Genomic DNA, 19,738 nt, shown 5'->3' with positions numbered 1-19,738 from the left:
TTCTTGTCAAACAAACTGCTAATTTCCAACGGAAACAATTACAATAATCCTATCCATGTATTTCGAGGGTTAAAATTCCAAACTCATGAAACAAAAAGATGTATCGATGGTATAGAGTTTATTCTTCTTCTAATAGTTTTTCGGTTATGAAATTTTGAAAATAAACACGATTTCAACTTATATAACGCTATCTATTTGAGATGATTAATGGTCTCTCAAACGAGATGATAGATCGCCTATTTGTAACTAGGAGATTCCGGGTTAGGTTCCAGAGAACGGATAACTGTTACAATTTTTCAGTTTCGCAATATTCGGAGATTCTGGTTCATTAATCTTGCACAGGGTAGTCTCATTAGCCAACCAGTTCGGCTGTATTGCAAAACGTATAAATATTAGCATCGAGGTTGAGATATTAAGGATAGAATGATGCTAGAATGAAGTACCTTCCGTTGAATTTTTGGACTTACTTTTTAAATAGGGTGAAATCAGTAACGTAGCTAAGAGGGCGCTCCGGGGTGCTCACTCTCAGTGGACCCTTCGGAACATCTTAACAAGGTTACTTAGATTTGCCGCTGGTGGAATATAAAATGATTGAGAACGCATTAATTGCGTTCGATAACGATCGTCTGTGATTGTTTCAGTCAGTTTTAACAACTCATAATACACTACGCCGAGCTGGTCCCACCAAATACTGAGCATGACCTTGGAATCGTTAATTTTCGGTTTGATCATCGACGTGGAAGCATGGCCGTGATATCCCCATGATTTTCTACGCTTAGGATTATCGTAATGAACCCATTTTTCGTCACCAGTCACAAAGCATTGCAGAAATACCCTCCGTATTTGCCCTGCAAGCAGCTTTTCACAAGCAAACAAACGCCGTTCATTATTCCTTGTTTCTGAATCATTCCCATGACTTTCAGTCGTTTTGAAAAGGCTTGTTGCGTCACTCCCAATGATCTTGCCGATTCTCATTGCGTTTGACGCGAGTCTTGATCAAGTAATGCTTATAATTCTGCATCTTCTAAAATCTTCTCTCTTCCACCGCCATGCAGGTCTTCGACGTCAAAATCACCGTTCTTGAAGCGTTGAAACCACTCTAGGCACGTTCGTTCACTAATGGCGGCCTCACCATAGGTATTTGAGAGCATTCGATGAGCCTCAGCCGCAGATTTAATCATATTCAATCAGAAAATCAGAACCTACCGCGAATGACAAGAATTTGGTAAGCTGACATGATTAATCGGGAATAATTTTATGATGCAGACACAAATCGACTAATATTTCGATGGCGTTATGTTTACCTAAACTTGTTGTATGACATCTACGATCTATTCATTTCGACTACCATTTACCACTACAGACATCCATTGCAAAACGGCGGAAGCAAAGTTGTACACCTAATATATTTAAAATTTTTCCTGGGAATTGATGTTTTTCAAAATGATATAAATATTGAATAGACTTCGCAATATCCTTTAATTACACGATTCAGTTTGAAACTTTGCATTCTTGTCAGTTGAAAAAGCTCGTAATAAATCTCCTCATGATTTTATTCCATCAATTTTCACCCTGAACTCTATGAATATTCCAAAACTATTCCAACGCATAATAATCGTATTAAGAGGCGTTGTACTATGTATAATCACTCAGCCGATGTTACATTTGACAGTTGTTCTGTATTGAGGAAAGCGTAAGTCCATCTGATCTCATGTCATCAACGTCAGTGATGCAGCACTTTTCGTTCCTCTTTTTAGTTATGTCTATGTGCACCTATGGTGAAGAGCCCCACCCACTGAAGGTCTTCAAAACAGCTTTTAATTCATTACTATAAATAGGAATACAAGGAACTGACGATATTCTGCTATATATAGCGGATTTCTTTACAGAAAAATTGAACTGGTTAGAAATGTGTTATTATAAAGGGTTTTCCAATAAAAGGTTTCATTTTGATATTGAAAAAACGATATTTTGTATCTTTCGAAAGCGACAGTTCCAAAGGCTATTCAAAATGAATCCTCCTATTCGAAAATCTTTTATATTTTAATATTTTGAGCTTAGCATTGAAAGATTTCAGCTCCAATTCAATTTCTCAAATGAGTATTTAGATCTGCGTTGCAACAGTTATTTCTAACACTGAAATCAGCCATAATAATCCCTGATAATCTCAATTTTCTTTGATATTTTAATCGTGTTCGTTGTATCTTATGACGAATTATAAAATTCCATTCGTTTGATTGTTGGCTGTTGAACAGAGTGAAGAACATCTGCATTCTGTGAGATATTTAAAATTAACTTTATACTGCTATTTTATGAAACCTGAAAAATACCGGTTATAAGGAGATAATTGCCTCATCCTACAAATAAAGACGCATCATCAGTTTAATTGTTTCACTGATTTCATCGGCTATTATGCGAGTGTAATTTACAATTTTCTTACCGAATTATTATATCACTTCATCAGAAGATAAGTCCACAAGGCATACCATGTTGGTACTGATTGAATTTTATTCGTATCTTTCGCGAAATTATTACAGTTGTGAGGAGGAGCAGATAATCATTAAACCAAACAACACATATCATATGATGGGTAATCTCAATCAAGATAGGACATGATTGGTCTCAATTGCCTTTTGATTCATCTCCACAGTTTTTTGAGTCCAGGTTTTATACTTCCTCCTCTTATTAGATACAAGAATAAAAAATTATGTAGACAACAATATTATGTATAAAATGAGATGAAATATAAATGTCTGTGAGATCAATGAGAAATTGTATATGTCAAAAAAACCTATATCTCATCTTTGGGCTATGTGAAGATTTAGAAAACGAAATATGTTTCCAGGAGGATCTACTCATCCATGGTGATAGTGTTTATGACATAATAGACAAACAGGATCATCAGGCAATACAAAGAGAACTAGGAAGGCCAGTAAATACGTCAAATTCTAGTGGTAGCGAAGAAATTAGATTATTCTTATGTAGAATGAATGTATCTAGAAATGCAAGGAGACAGATGAGATTCGGTGATCAGAAGGTATGAATATTTTAGTTATATTTTCATTTTGTTCCATGGTTTGAAATCTAGTTGGATACAATTGAAAGAGCCCAACATCTCATTTCATTTGCTGTCATTTGAAAATATCTATGTAAGTTCATGGATATAGGTACTTTATTTGACGATAAAGATTAAGCATATTGAACATGGAATTGTTGGTTGAAATTTAATTTGGGACAACTGACAAAAACATGTGATAATACCGACGAAAATGGTTAATTAAAGAATGAACTAATTGTAATTTATGAAAGGATATCTAGTTAACCAATCGGAAATGTTGAAATTAAATGATTCATTACTCCAATTATAATTATCTTTAAAAAAACCCTGATTATATGTACTGAACATATGTTTTGGGATTCATATATCCATCCATTGAGGAATGATCACATCAATTCGACTCTGGTTTCTAATACAGTTTGTTTTGTTGTAAGAATCGAGTATCGTGTCCTTTGTAGTTCAACAAGAAAACGCCTTGCTGTTGAGAAATTGCTCCAGATATGAATCGGAGGAGTATGTTGAATGCATGAGTTACAGATACGCATGTGGTCTTCTTCGTTTTGCTGCTCGTGCAGATTGTACCCCATTTTAGCGCTGATGGAGCATCTCCCCATGGGTGAGCCCCATTTAATATATGCATCCAAAGAAACGGCCATACCGGTAGCCGAGCAAATAACGATACCAATAATAAACTGTAATACGTGCTGCATTGTAAATGTAGGACTTGTATTTAGATAGATTCCTGCAGTATCTATGATAAGTATGCTTAAGGTGTGGGAGTAATCATTGCTTCTGCTGTACCTCTTTGCAAGGAGGGGCGACCTTAGCTTATACAAGAGAGTGAAAGGCAGATCCGGCATCCATATAGGAACAGGATAGGATCGAGAATTCGTCAATGGTCTTAGAACTGGCCATCACGAAAATCTATTCGGAGCTCAATAATTCCATAATTATTTACTCCATATCTCGTTTAGAATGCATATGATCACTCTCTGTCAAATGTCTTTATTTATATGTAAGATCTATTGAGTGTGACATGCACCACATCTCTTTATGTCTAGCATAAAGTAGGTACAAATATGATAGTTATCTGAACTATCACAAAATATTTGTTTTTCTTGTTACGTAATTTTTACTATTTCAAAAACTTTTATTCAAAGAAACAGATTGGCTTCCATGAAAATTATCACTATTCATCATGAAGAAAAATTTTGAATTCAGCAATTCAGATTTATAACGCAAAGCTTCCTCAGCACCACCCTGTCTTCAATTTACTAAGCTCTATCAGCGAACTGACTAATATATTTATTCAATTCATTAATTAACTACATATTCATAATCGAGGTATCATAAATTTCAAAATATCTTTCAAAGGTACTGCTTTTACCAATTTCATACCATCTAAAAAATGTTGGTACTATTCTTTGTCCAAAAAAAACTCAATGTTTCATTCAAGTACAAGAAATGAAAAAAAAATTCCATTCCTTCAATATAATATTATATAATAACTTAAAAAAACTTTTCATTTTGAATCTGAATTGAAAAAAATAGTTTGAATTAAATTTCCAAAAAAAGATTAAATTTCTCTCTTGAATTGAATGTATATATGTGTTTAGCGGAACTTTTGAGGACTGAATATCAATCAATTATTATTATTATTATAACTCCACTAGAAAGTAAGATAATTGTTTTTTTATGTTTTTCAATTTAACTGTATAATAAATAAAACACTCAGTCCACTGAACTGACTGAATTGAAAAAGGGACCAGTTGCACCTAACAGGTTTAAAATAGTGACTATTCCTGCTCTATTTCTCATTGGTTTTAGTCCTGAAGTTACGTAGTTCTGCTCAATAGCAATAGAAGCACCAATTTTCAATATTTTCATACTATGGTATTCTTAAGGATCAGAAATCCTAATTCTATCAAGTATTTCAGCTATATTTGGTCATATGATTTATGAAATAATTCAATGGATATCAAAAACCCAATTAGACCGTCCTTTTGGTTTGCACATCTTGCGTATTTTCTCACTAATAACTCATCTGGCAAGTAATCCCTGTGTGTTCAAGAAAAACACACCTCATCTACAATAAAATAAAAACTCGTATGATTAATCAGTAATGGAAGCCTGAAGGCTTCAAACAATCATCCTGACATAACATGCGTTCAAGTAAAGCGCAATCTTATAAATCGCCATTTACAATCCATGAATAATTTCGAATTCATCCTATGCTGTAACAGAACTCATAATTTCTTAACTATTGTATGCGACAGTAATGATGTCAGGTAATAATTCCATAATTTATCAAATTATTAAAGAAGGGGGAACAGGTTCCTGCAATTCTGGCACCTGCACGTTCAGATTTACCCCTAATAATTCAACATAATACCTGAAGTGCATACGAATTCATAATTTTCAAAATATTCCCATGTGTGGGCAATCGAATTTGTATCATATATATTTTTTTTATGAAATTTATTATCAGAAATGATTAACCCAATGGTACAAGAATAAGGAATATAATAATAAGATTCTTCTTGACTTCTTTCAAGGAGTGAAGGAAAATTATATGAATTTTTCCCATCAATTTTAATATAATGAAAAAAAATAATCCCTCTTAGAATTAAAAAAAAATCGATTTTCAGATGCTGACAAGAGAAATGAAAATCGTTTAAACTGAGATTCATTGTGTTACTTTTTTTGGACTTTATTATTAGAAAAATTAACCGAAGAAAATATGTTTAACCGATTCGATTTTTTGGGAAAAGGATATTTGATAGATTTTTCAAATCTCATATGTGAATATTGTCAATTTTCAAGATTATTGTTTAGAATTCCCTAAGTTTTGAATGACCTTTCTATGGGAAAATTAATCTGTAACTAATTTATCTTATGAAATGTCTAAATTCACGGAAAAATTTGAACGTTATACCTAATAGGTATGAGATATTCGAGTTTTCAGAGATTAACATTTTTCACCAAATGTGTATACCTATATCATTCTTGTATCAATGAAGGACAATTTTATCAATAAATAAGACACTTTCATGTAGCCTTTTGTAAAATATAATTAACGTCGAAGAAATCAAAGAAAGGAAAAAAGAAAAAGGGATAATCCATTCAAAAATTCTTCTTCTATATTATTGTAAAACATTGATATAATATCAATAGGCAAATTCAATTATTAACTTTTATGCTAATGTTAATAAGTGACCTTCTGAAATTTTCATTACTATGAAAGCCTCCTACTGTATTTCCCAAAAAACCAAAACAGTTCCGTATTTACAAAGAATAGCTGAGGGCACTGTTACAATAGTTATGTTATGTATGTAAAAAGATAAAGGTAGCTAAGTTGTATATATCATCCACCCACTCATCCATGCCGTATGGAAATAGCCTGATCAGAATACAGCCAAGACCTCTTAAGTAACTGTCACATAGTAGTGAAGTTCTCTCAGGGCCGGTCCCAATTCAGGGGTGTATTATTTTCATTTTCGTTGAAGGTATCAGTTGGAGAAGTCAAGAACGTGAAAGCACCGAATCTATTTCCATTGCATTCATTCATTTGTCATCCTTCTAAAAATAAATATCTCTAAAAATATTTAGAAACTTCAATTCTATACTCTTACCCCATAAATGCTCAAATCGAACGTACCCCTATGAATTGTGCTGAAATTTCAACTTGAATTAGGAAAAAATTTCGGGAGCACTATAATAAGACGAGCTCTTCTTCATTCATTATTTCTAATATTGTTCAGATTCGTTCGGGAAAAAGGTTTTTGATAATTTTACCCTTAAATGGGTGAGTTCGCGGTTTCCTTTGAAGCCAATGAAATCATAGAGACGGATGTGATTATTCCTTGAAAATGGTACTTGAATTTATTGTAATATAATATATTTTTTGTTTACTCCAAGTGACATATTCACGACTTCATATTTTATTTAGAGATACAGACTTTATTCATTGATAAATTAACCTAACCACTATAGATACTTTAATCCAACAATCATAAATTACACTAGATCGAGAACCACATATTTGGTCTATTTTTACATCAAACTAATCAATAATACATATATTGGTGTCGCCATCTATTAGGCCAATTGAAAAGTCCCTGGTCTGATGTACAGATTGCGATGCTGGTATTAAATCCATATGATTCGAACGATACGTGTCAAAATTTGAGATATTGCGTTGTGAGTTTAGCTACTTTTGTTATTTGAAAAAAGATGAAAAAGAAGAATTTCGTGTGCTGATGAAATATTGCTTTTTAAAGGGAAAAAATACAGTTGAAGCAAAAATTTTGGCTTGATGAAGAGTTTCCGGCGTCTGCTCCAGGAAAATCGACCAGAATTAGTGGGTATATGCTAAGTTTGAACGTGGTGAAATGAGCACCGAAGGCGGCGAGCGTGGTGGACGCCCAAAAGAGGCTGCCACCGACGAAAAAATCAAAAGTACACAAAGTAATTTTGAATGACCGTAAAGTGAAGATGATCGAGATAGCAGGCATTGTGAAGATATTATCTGAACGTGTACATCATATCATTCACGAATATTTGTACATGAGAAAGCTGTGTGCAAAATGGGTGCCGCGCGAGCTCACAATCGATCAAAATCAACAACGTGTTAATGATTCTGAGCAGTGTTTGGAGCTGTTCGAGTGCAATAAACCTGAATTTTTGCGTCGATATGTGACAATAGATGAAACTAACTCCATCATTTCTCTCCGGAGTCCAATCGATAGTCAGCTGAGTGGACTGCACACGATGAACCGAATACAAATCGAGGAAAACACAACAGTCAGCTAGCAAGGTTATGGCATCAGTATTCTGGGATGCGCAAGGTATAATATTCATTGATTACCTCCGAAAGGGCCAGACCATCAACAGCGATTATTATATAGCGTTATTGGATCGTTTAAAGGATGAAATCGTTGAAAAACGGCCCCATTTGAAGAAAAACAGGGGCTGTTTCATCAAGACAATGCGCCGTGTCACAAATCAATGAAAACAATGGCAACATTCCATGAATTGGGCTTCCAATTGCTTCTGCATCCAACGTATTCGCCAGATCTGGCCCCTAGCGACTTTTTCCTGTTCTCAGACCTCAAAAGAATGCTCGTTGGAAAGAAATGTAGCGCCAATGAAGAAGTAATCGCCGAAACTGAGGCCTATTTTGAAGCGAAAGACAAATCGTACTACAAAAATTAGTATCGAAAAGTTGAAAGATCGCTATAATCGATAATCGTTGCATCGCCCTCGAAGGCAACATGTTGAATAATAAAATCGAATTTTGCCAAAAAAAATGTGTTTTACTATGGTAGACCGGGGACTTTTCAATTAGCCTGTAATAATGGGAATAAAGAGTATGAAAATAAAATTATTGAATCGACATTATTATTCAAATTTTCACATAGGGAAACTCGTCGGTGCCATTTCGAGTTTTGCTGCATCAGAAAGCTATACTAGCACTTAACTCAGGACATACGACCCGGGTCTAACCAGTAAAAGCACCTTTTTCCTTAAAAATGTGACTTTATTCATCATGATAGTCACCTTCATATGTAATTCAACACTCTTCTAAATTTTCAATGACTTTTCCGTGGACATATTCGTCTTTTCTTTCAAAATAGGGTTCAACCTCGGCAGTCACTTCTTATTTGCACCAAATTTTTTCCCCTGGAGCACCTTTCAATTGTTGTTGTCGTTTGAGCAGAGTCTGAACTCTTATCAAGCCAATGCTCTGCTAGTAAATTATTTTTTTCGTATCCTAAATAATTATTTCATCAATACACGAAACTCGTTTTTATCCATTTTCGAAGAACAATATGTATAACCTTCATAATCACGATCTGGACTCTACGTTACGAAATTTTGACACGCTTATTTTGAAGCTTGGTACTAACGAGAAAAAAGTGGTATGGCACTGGCAGAGTCATCTATATTCCAAGCCCGGGATTTATTGAGTGACGTGTTACATCCTCGATAAACTCGTATAATAATTTATTAAAATTGTAATACTTTCCTTCGTTTCTTCAGTAATCCTTATCCTACAGGTTGTGCTGGTCCAGGGAAGATATTTGTCCTTCCTCCCACTGTGCAGCAGGAATGAACCAGTTTTCCTAGCTACATGTACCCCAGTAGCGATGCCGGAAACACGTGAATGTGTTGTTCAAGGTGCTACCAATGTCTTCACCTCGATTCATTCAATGGATATGAAGTTCATACACATTGACAATAAGTAAGTTAACATTTCTTTGAAATCTATCCTAGTATGAGCTCGTGGAGTATCGAATTTAGTAGGGTAGTGTAGATTTGAATTTTTGAATTATAATGAGATTAGGAAAGCACTGATGTGTGAAGTCTGACGCTTTTGAACGATTCTTCATTCAAGCGCCAATGGAGACCACAGAACTGGATGTGGAATATCCAAGCTCTCAAAAGCTTCAGACTTCACGTCTTTGCTTTCCTCATTTTTATACTGCTTGAATTATCTTTGAACATTCTGACGACTTTATCAACTCGAAATTTTGCGAAATTCCGAAAAATATCGTGGTCGCGAAAATATTGGGTATTTTCTTGGTTTCAACGTTCGGGAGTTATCCGCTAGACAGGCATTCTTGAGTTCGTCCACAAATTCGTCAACAGTGAGTCAAATCTTAACGTTTCTGATCAATCCAGTCTCAAAATTCCAATCTTTTGTGTCGAAATGATAGAGCGATCTGGTTAGGGAACGAGCGCTGAACGATGACTTTTACCCTCGGGGGTAACCCCCCCATGAGTCAACTTTAGTTTTACGCTATTGTATCTCTATACAATGGCGTAACTAAAGTTGACCGAAATCCATTCAGAAAATAGAAGATCTGCAGATTTTGTAAAAAAAAATAATTAATAGGAATCTATCTCTCTATAATCAACTAAACCTTTATCTCAACTCAGGAATTACATTTAAGTCGAAAAAATAATAAATTTCAGATCATCCTGTTCGTTGTGTGTGTGGACTTGATGCAATCTTGCAGTCTATCACCATCAAGATACTAGAGAATCGTGACTTACCTATATACTTATAATCTCGGTGGAGTAATCTAAATTTACATTTATCTGAATGCTGAATCTTTCTCATCATCAAAAGTCTGATGGGAAATAGGACAAATTATTTTTTCAGTAAATAAATTTGGTAAATTTGAAAAATTCACTCGATATACTTAGTTTGGCACGGCCGAATTTAAAAATTCTGCAAAATTATGAAAAAAAATAACGAAAGCACTGACGTCAGGGGAAAATTCTCATTTCTGTAATTTTTTGCGAAAATTTCGCATGAACTAGTTCAATTACTCAATTAACCATCAAACAATATGATAATCCTTTACAACAAAGTATAATACTTTCAACACAATGTCATTTTATCCTTTTTGAATTTGAAGCTCTGCTTTTTCTGAACTTCAATATCACTATCTTAATATCAGAAATCATATTATACTGGTTTTTTACTGTTTGTTTAATGTTTCTTCGGGAAACGGCTAGTAATTACTTTTTTATTTAGCATAGAACAGGATGATTTTGTAAATCAGAGTGAGTGCTGCTTCGTCCCTTACATGTAAAATCAATTAAGGAGTTCCTCATGGCTCTGTGCTGGGACCACTCCAATTTATTTTGTTTATAAACGATCTATCGGATTATATTGTCTTTATCATCCTGTCTATATTTGCTGATGACACGTCGATTGTGGTCTCAGCACAGAGTCTTGTTGAAAAAAAGCCATATGTAATGAACTTATTTGCAAACTTGTGGAGTGGTGTCGCTCAAATGGTTTAATTTTGAATATTGATAAACCTGAATGTTCATACTTTCACATTTGTAACTCTTATATGGATCGTTTGGTATTGGGATTTTTGGGTGAGCAAAAAACTTCCAGAGATACCGTTAAGTTTTCGGGAATATACTTGGACTGTTCTCTGAGATGGGATTACCAAGTCAAATCAGTTTGTAAAAAATTAGGTAGTTTTTATTACGCTCTCAGCAGGATTAAAGACTCGTTATCCATCATAGAGTCTATTTTAAGTATTTATTATAGTTTGGTTTATTGCTTTCTTGATTATAATGTCATGTTGTGGGGAATAAAGTTCAAGAAGTTGGTTAAATGTTAATTGCTTGAAATAGTATATTCTAAAACAAGTTGCAGTATGGGCTCCTATTCCAACACGAATGAGAAATTCGAAAACGAGCGACGAAGGAGCGAGTTTTGGAACGCATGAGTGTTGGCATTGCCTTCTGCAACGAGTATTAGACGATATTTTCTCTATTTCAGTCAAGTTCTGTGAAATATTGTCGAAATTCAATGAAAAATTCAGATTATACATCCTAGTGACTTTTGTATTGTATCTTGGCGCAGTTGGTTTGACTGTTACCAAAATTCACAGATAACGGAATTTTGAATCGTACGTTTCGAATTTTGAAATAATTTATAATTACGCATGAAACTCGTCAATTATGTCTGAAGAAATCGATTTAACACCAACAGAATTAAGAGAAATTGCGAATATAATGTCGCATATCATTTCACTAAATATAAATTATATTATATTGACAATTTAACTTGTGTTGAATTTTGATAGGATTGGAAGTCATAGATAGACAACCACAAAACGAAAAATATAACTGAAACCAATGCTGTAATGAGTACATTACAGCACTGTTTTTAGAACTGTCATGAACTCATTACGATACTGAAATAGAGAAAATACTCTTATTCCGTTGGTGAATATCTAGCCGATAAAAACTCATTTCTTGCTTAGTTATACGATTAGGGTTGATTTTTCTTTACTTTTTTCAGTTTGACTTATCTTATACATATTAGTATGTCTTATGGGATCAATGAAGGTTATTATTATTATTCAATTTGACAATTGATTTAGTCGATTCGTTACAAGGAGCATTGTCAATACACGACCATTTTTCAAACAACGAAAAATGTAGCGCCCCTCAATCTTCAATCTCGATCCAGACTCAATTATATATTTCGAAATATTGAGAAGCATCTTTTGAAGATTTTTAATGACAAAGAAAAAAGTGCTAAAGCATTGATGGTGTCATGTGTGCGCCAGGCATGAGTGACATGTTAGTATAGCAGCATATTTATATTATCTCTAATAAAAACGGCCGAATTTTGAAAATCACTCTGGATTTGGACGAGGTTAAGCGAAGAAATCGTCAGTTTCACTTCTTGAAGAGAGTTATGGGACGCATTCGAAATTTGCCCGAAGACAGGCTCGTTGTCGAAAGATGAAAGATCCTGCGTACCTTGCGATGGCGCGTAATGAAGACATAAATCAGGCTGTGGGTCGAAAGCTGGTGGTAACATCTTTGTAACACGGTGTCACCACACTAGCGGTGCAACAGGACCATTACAAAAGTGGTAATGATTATCAAATGAGGTCGTACGGTGTAGACCACATAGAATAGTACGGGGCATTGTTCAAGTTTCGTATAAATCAAGACAGTTCGTGATGGTGGGGCGGAGCGGGGTCATAGGGTCGTGGAGACCTAGTGACATCCAGTGCAGTAAATCACATTGACTGTTACACTTGTGTTGCAGCGGCGAATTCTACTTGGGCTTTCCGCGCTCAGAGCTGCAGGGGGTGAGCTGGTACAGGCTGCTGCATTGGGAATGCACGAGAGAGGCCCAGACCAAGCACAGGCTCAGTAAGTATGATGCTCGCGTATTTTATTTTTTATTTTTTTTTCAGGACGGACCACACCGATTTCGCTGCTAGTGTGATCTAATAGAATGACCAGCGGCCGTTTGTATCTTCTGCCGGTCGAAGAATATTTCGTTTTTATGTTTTTAGATCGGTACGGTAAAACGGTGTGACTTTGCCAACGGAGGTGACTTTGCCGAACTGCCTAATATTTTAAGTTTCACTTTGTTTTCGTAAAGTTAGCAAAATCTTACAGAAATCACGAATCGGAACCTTTAACCACACTATATACCCACATGTTGCAATCGTCGCAGTCGTCTGATGTACTTTGAATGGTGTGCTACGGTATGTTATGTGAGCGGGTAATTTTATAACGTGGGTATATATGCGAAATACTAGGAGTTGTGCAGAAAATATGGGGGACGGTACATCGAAATATATTTAGCAGCTTACTTTACATTCATTAAACGTAACGTTATAAAAAACTGAAAACATTTGGTTGCGAGGATTTCGACATTTCGGAAAATTTTTCTATTGTGTCCCTTTGGCGGGAGACATTGCCACATACCAAATTTGTTTCACCTGTTTTATTTTGAGGCACAATTATGGTTCGTCGATACAAAAAGGAGTTGGATGCAAGGAAATATAACAATTATACGGAAAAAACACTAATCCGAGCAATCAATGCAGTTTGAAATGAAAACATTTCAATACAGACAGTTTACAACATCCCAACAACAAATCAGAATTTGTGAAAACACTCAGATAGGTCGTTTTTTTATGAAAGGGGACATGATCTGGGATACAAAGCTTGTTTCTACTAGGAACCCCCTGGAGGGGGTTGCAACCCCATCAGGAATTTTAATTGGTAAAGCGGGTAGTTTTGTAGCGTAAATGTATGCATGGATTCAAATTTCTATGAACCTGCAGTTTGTGTTCTATAAAGTGAATATTCACAAAGTTACAGTTTTTTATGGAATTATGTTACCGATAGAACTAAATGAAACAGAGATGTTCTATAATTGATCGCATAATTTTTATTTAAAAAAAAATATTCTCAGCAAACAGTATTAGTAAAAATTTACCACAAATTCTCAAATTTCTCAACCATTAGATTGCATGCAGCGATAAAACCGTGATTATCTTTTGTTCGAAGACGAAGCAAAAACAAACAATAAGGTGATTGAAAAGTGTTAAATGCCGTTAAATGGCGAGCACTTTGAACATTTGCGGTAAATTTTTAGTTATACTGTTTGTTCGAAATATTTTTCTTTCAATAGAAATTATACCGTGCGCTCTTTCTTATTTCTTCAGTTCAATATTTGGAAAGATGGTGGAAAAAAATATGAATTTATCAATGTAAGTATTTTCTGATCATTCATGATCCCGGGATCATTTGTTCTGAAATCCGAAAGAAAATTTCGGAAAATTCATATTTCCAAAACTATACGAGTGCTAGGAATGTTTCTATTTCGGGTGAAATCGTTTTTTCTAATAAAATTAATATATTTTTTATATATTCTGTTTTTTTGCAATTACAACACCCCACGAAGCATTTTTTCGACCCACCCTGCAAAAAATCGATAGAAACTTCGGACAACTCTGTCCGTTTACCAAAACGTATTCTGTGCTTCATAGAATTTTCAAATCAAAATTGATTTTTTTTATCCGAAAGCAATACATAGCTGAATTTCTGCCGTTCAGAGTTTTTCTCGAAAACTATAAGAGCGAAGCGATTTCATTTAATTATTATGTTGCGCCCTCTCTTGGGGATTGCGGTGTTTCATTCAGGGACCACTGATGGAATCGTTAAAATAGCATTTTAGTGACCCCTGCCATATATACCTGTCAGCTCAATAGCGGAGTGTGTAACGATAGGGGTTCTGTCCCAAGTAAATACTAGGTGGTCCAACGATAACTTAACACCTCGATTTTCTGGCTTTAGAATGAAAACGTGGGAAATCGCTCGGACCTGTCAATTTTTGATTCGAGGGAGAACAAATTTTCAGCTCTTCGCATCCCTGTAACTGCAACCTCCATACGGGGGTGAATACAGCCCCTTGGTTTTGAATAGGGATGAGCAGTGTTGCGATACCTCATTTTGAAGATCTTATCGAGTACTATCTGATACTGCAATTGCGCTTCGAATTTTCCATCGATAACGAAATGATTGGTAAAATAGTGGAAGCGAGTTTTGAAATGTGTCGGATACGAATAATATTCTCAAGAAAAATTCCACATTGCCTCTTTCACTATTTTCGCTGTTATTTCATTATCGATGGATTTTTGGAAGCGAAATTTTAGGGTCAGATAGTACTTGACACGATCTACAATATTAGTTATCGCAACACCTCACGGGGGATGAAGTTAAGGGGACGAAGAAAGCGTAAAAGTTCTTCCCCCTCCATTTTAAAGTCTATAAATCAAGGTGTTAAGTTTTCGATGGACCACCTAATACATCCTAATCTTTATATAACTCTTAATGTTGGTCCGTTTCCGTCCAAATAATAAATATATATCAACTCGATCAATTCTCATCTAATACCTCGTCGAATTTTCAGTTACACAGTCCGAACAAGAAAGGTCCTGCATTTTACTAGCTCAATTCCAAAGAAGAACTGGAGAATGGCTCTGGATGCATTGTGTCCTTCAAGTGAAAGAAAGTTCAGAAAACAACCAACAGCCTGTAATCGTCTGCACCAATCAAGTTTTGAGCGACGCAGAAGCTGCTGTTATGCGAAGTAACAGTTGGCTTTACCACTACGTGTCAGTGCAGAACAAGCTACAGTATGGACTAGCTTACGACATTGGCCATCCTACCAGATTACTCTATTACCCAGAACATCCGCACCCGGTAAGATTCCCAGCAAGAATACAATACGATCTTAATCCTTCAGAACTTTCAGGGTCATGAATATACCACTGCTCACGATACAGGCGGATACTCCCATTTGGCCACTATACCCACGGCGATTCAACCCCACCTGAGTCACCATAGCCCTTTAACCTCCAGTCATCACAATCAGCACCATCACCACCACAGACGAGCAGATTCAGAACCTGTTGACTATTCTTACAGTAAGCGCAAGCCCAAAGATCTCCAAAATCTAGAGTTAGAGGTAGGAGAAATTGACGCACCGAGTACAAGGGGCAGTTGCGGACTTCTTGTGATATCGCATATTGCCGAAAGACCTAGGACGTTACTTAAGGTCGATCCAAGCGACATAATGGACCAGTGGAATCCCAGTCCTCCTTGGTCTGACACATTGCAGAAGGTTCGACTTGATAGTAGATAAGTTGAATATAAATTAACTCGAGTTTTCCAGGTTCCTGATTTATGCCATCAAGAATTGAGCCCTTATATTGGTAGTACGCCACCAACTCCAACAGCTACCCCTAGTACCCAGAGTGGAAATGCGTTTTCTTTTGACTGGATGCCAGAACAATATGTACCGTCCATAACAGCAGTTCCTAGCATTGAAGAAATAGAAAGGCCGGTATACTGGTCGAATGAACACAGATTATTCCCTCTGCAACCACCCCCTAAGAGGAACCATCCCCCTTCTGGTAGGTCAGAATCTGCAGACAGAGATACCCCTTAGTATTGAATATCATCGATATAAAAACCGCCAATATGTGCAATACATACAGTGCTTCTAAAATTGGGTTCGTCATTACTACAAATGGGGTCTTCTGATATGCCAAATAATATGTTTAGTTCAAATATGCTTTCTAGCATCACTGATTGCAATCCCCATCATGAAAAAAGGCAATGAACAATCCAATTTTTAATTTCTTCAGATCTTCAGTCGCATAATTGAAATATTCAAAAATATTGTCTGCAAAACTCTGCATAATAATCAGTAATATCCTGATATCCTTCCTTACTATGTATATGACATGAAAGAACCTCAATGACGATAACAGAAACAGAATTTGATTCGAAGTGGTAATGACATAGTTGGACGCGAAGTTGGCAAAAATGAAAATAAACGAATTTTTATATTTTAGTCTTGTGTACCAGTGAGAGAGATCGCATAAAACTGATAACTTACACACTTTTTTCATTGCGTATGAAAATAGCATGTCATTCCAATTTTTCATATTATTGTTGAAAATTTCGAAGAATTGTTTATGTGCCAATATAAGTTTAGCCATGATTTTTTTATTTCCACATGTTCCAAACAATATACGCTAGGTGTTTTAGGACATTTCCGAAAAAACGGAAAAATTATTAATCAATATTATAACACAGTTCCTTCAGCAACTAAATACAGGGCATTAAAATAGAATCAACAGTTTTAAGTGAATTTAATTCAGATAGCCCCTAATGTGTCTCAGAAATGTATGTTTCCCAGTGAAAAATTTATTATTTTATACTATGTGATCGTATTATATACGAAATCTGTATATATCATCTGAAATTCACAGTTTGTGAATATGTAATACATGTAAGTTCCTGATTTAAGTTAGAATTTATTTGAAGAATGTAAAAGCCACAGTTCTCTCACATATATTTTAAATAGTCAAATATAAATATTTTTTTAATTGAGTTAATGAATTAATTTATTGATTTGTTTATAATAGATATAGTAGCATTTAAGTTTATTATCCTAAAGGCATGTAAAAATATCAGTATTACTATGTCCTATTAAAAATAAGATTATTTTCGTCAATGTAATTTATTTCCACTGCAAATACAAAAATATTTTTTATTGAGAATCATAAAAAATATAATATCCTGATATAATTCAATTCCAATATTTCTTCAATTCTTCCATCTCTTGTCCTGAAAATGAAAGAATATTCTTAGGTAGACATTTTGCATTACATAAATTATTAGTTGGTATAGTATATCCAAAGTCACTTGAACTAGTCCATAAAAACGCTAGACCAGATGTCCCTTTGAAGCAGATACCGCGATCCGTTAAATACTTGGACAACCCTTGTATAATCGAAATATTCTGGCTTCCTCTAAGTGACTTTGGATATACTATACATTGATCTAAAAGTAGCAGAATCTAATATTGTCGTCGAAGAATTTTGAAAACATTCTTATTACCTGAGATTCTAAGGCTTTTTTGATAGTGAAATATTCTTCAGAATTTGCAACTACTTTTTCTAGGCACCTTAGTAGTCCCATTCTATCCTTTTGATTAATATAGTACTCAATCATAAACTTATAGCACTGAAATTTTTCTGCAAAGGCAAGAGATTTTTCAGAGTCATAAAGGCACGTCAATAGTTGTTCAATGACATTTTTGGGTGGATCATGTCTTGACACACCCCAAATAAAATTATCACTATTTATAGCAGATTTCAATACATTTCTCTTGGTAAACCAATTCTGCAAGAAAATTTAATTTTCACAACTTTCACAATATTCTCACCAATGATATTATTAATGACTCAAACTTCTTACTGGTTTCACAAACATTCCTATCAATTTCTTCCATAATCCTAAATGACATAAACAATTCAGAACAGTCCATTCGAATTGCGCATCATCTATTTTGAATAAATTTTTGAAATCATTCACTTGGTCATCATTAGCATTTTGTTCCCATTGCTTTTTGCAAACAATTGCTAATTGTTTAATTACTGAATCTTTATCTTCTCCATTAGTGATTTGCCATTCTGGAAACAGGTAACTAATGAAAAAATTAAAAAGAAAGCATGCATATTCACCTAAAAATCGAACATAATCTGATAAGAATTTGTTTTCATTGAAGCTATCCAAATATTGAGAATGACTAGATACGAAATATTTCAACCTATTCAAAGTTTCACGTTTATTTTTTTCACTTCTAGTTTTGAGAAAATATAGATCTTTCTGGAAAGAAAAAAAATTAAACTGTCGCTATAATATTTTTCCTTTTGATTTACTAACAATATTGGTCGTAAAACCAGTTGCCCTAAAAAACAATTAATTCAGTACATAAATTCCAAAAATACCATTAAAAAACACACATATAGAGATTTTCTAGTTCATCCGAGTTTCCCTGTAATTTTAAGAAATCTGAATAATGAACAAGAGCAACTCTTCGTTTAACAAGTATGTTACAGAACAAACTAAATTTAAGAGTACTTCTGAGGAAATCAGTCACCTAAAAATGATTAATGAATAATTAGGAATTAAATTTTCTTTTACTCATTCACCCTCAAAATAATATCTCCATTATATGTAGTAATTGCTTCATCTAAAAGTTGCAATTTATCTTTATAAGATTTGAATTGTTCTAGTACTACTTTATTGCCACGAACCAATTTCTTTATAGCTTCTCCAACAGTTGTAACCATATATACACTTTCAGTATCTGCATCTGCTAATACTGAAATGTTAATTTTAAGTTTTTAATTGGTTTTTAAAAAGAATAGAATCAATCATTCTAAAATATTACATCTTACATAAGTCTAAAGATTTTTTGGATATAATAAAATCTATAGCAAATATATTTATATTATTTTCTTGTTTACTACTGAATACATCATTAGCCACTGAATCAATTTGGCTAGCACATAGGTCCTAAAATAATATATTTTCAAAAATGATTTGGATACTGTAGGTTTAGTAAGATCCAACCTCATCATCAAAATTGAATTTGGATGTGGAAGAACTATTCCAGTAATCGTCGTTTACATTGGACATAATTCTTCAATTTTCAATTACTTTTCAGGTAACCCCTAGCTTCTTTTCATACTTGAAGTATTACAATTTAGCAATCCCTTATTTCAAATTGAGTTCATTCATTGAAATTGAAACTACCAAATTATTTCATGACATTACTAATATTATTACTGTTGTTGTGAAAATTCTTTGAATTCTGACGTTTATAATCGAGGTTAAAACAAGTGACAGAAAAACAAAAGCATAGAAATTCTCTCATAAGTTTTCATCCTGTTTACATCCAAAAATTAATAATAAATTGTCGAAATGTTACATTGAAGATCCTCGAGCCACCAATATTGAACTTCATTA

The 19,738-nt window shown here is 34.4% G+C and overlaps 2 protein-coding genes across 6 annotated transcripts in view; one reads left to right on the top strand and one right to left on the bottom strand.

The window, feature by feature from the left end:
• LOC123686401 (neuronal PAS domain-containing protein 4) overlaps positions 1–17,316 on the top strand; it is a 157,498-nt gene extending 140,182 nt beyond the window's left edge. The window contains exons 5-10 of one of the 5 annotated variants that reach the window (XM_045626487.1): positions 2,846–3,037; positions 9,118–9,302; positions 12,657–12,763; positions 15,321–15,613; positions 15,657–16,034; positions 16,086–17,316. In XM_045626487.1, the coding sequence (XP_045482443.1) occupies positions 2,846–3,037; positions 9,118–9,302; positions 12,657–12,763; positions 15,321–15,613; positions 15,657–16,034; positions 16,086–16,361 (1,431 nt within the window). In that variant the 3' untranslated portion in view covers positions 16,362–17,316. The remainder of the gene's footprint in view (positions 1–2,845; positions 3,038–9,117; positions 9,303–12,656; positions 12,764–15,320; positions 15,614–15,656; positions 16,035–16,085) is intronic. The other 4 variants (XM_045626488.1, XM_045626491.1, XM_045626489.1 and 1 more) reach the window with 4 other exon arrangements.
• Positions 17,317–17,425: 109 nt separating this feature from the next.
• Positions 17,426–19,599, bottom strand: LOC123686403 (spermatogenesis-defective protein 39 homolog). The gene is made up of 9 exons (XM_045626494.1): positions 19,343–19,599; positions 19,168–19,285; positions 18,919–19,091; positions 18,730–18,866; positions 18,650–18,674; positions 18,448–18,592; positions 18,182–18,396; positions 17,822–18,106; positions 17,426–17,548 (listed from the first exon to the last, which is right to left on the bottom strand). The coding sequence occupies exons 1-9, from the start codon at positions 19,406–19,408 to the stop codon at positions 17,528–17,530; spliced, it is 1,185 nt and encodes a 394-aa protein (XP_045482450.1). The 5' UTR covers positions 19,409–19,599; the 3' UTR covers positions 17,426–17,527.
• Between the last annotated feature and the right edge of the window lie 139 nt (positions 19,600–19,738).

The sequence above is a fragment of the Harmonia axyridis genome, chromosome X (genome assembly GCF_914767665.1).
Source record: "Harmonia axyridis chromosome X, icHarAxyr1.1, whole genome shotgun sequence".
Taxonomy (NCBI): domain Eukaryota; kingdom Metazoa; phylum Arthropoda; class Insecta; order Coleoptera; family Coccinellidae; genus Harmonia; species Harmonia axyridis.
The sequence above is the reverse complement of the archived record's forward strand: the minus strand, read 5'-3'. Positions and strand labels throughout refer to the sequence as shown.

Excerpts from the sequence above, each read along its gene's own strand:
- LOC123686403 (XM_045626494.1), bottom strand. The coding sequence starts at position 19,408 with ATGTCCAATGTAAACGACGATTACTGGAATAGTTCTTCCACATCCAAA. Across the intron at positions 18,867-18,918 it reads ATGGAGATATTATTTTGAGG|GTGACTGATTTCCTCAGAAG; the intron begins GTGAATGAGTAA and ends AATCATTTTTAG. Across the intron at positions 18,397-18,447 it reads AGATTATGTTCGATTTTTAG|AATGGCAAATCACTAATGGA; the intron begins GTGAATATGCAT and ends ACCTGTTTCCAG.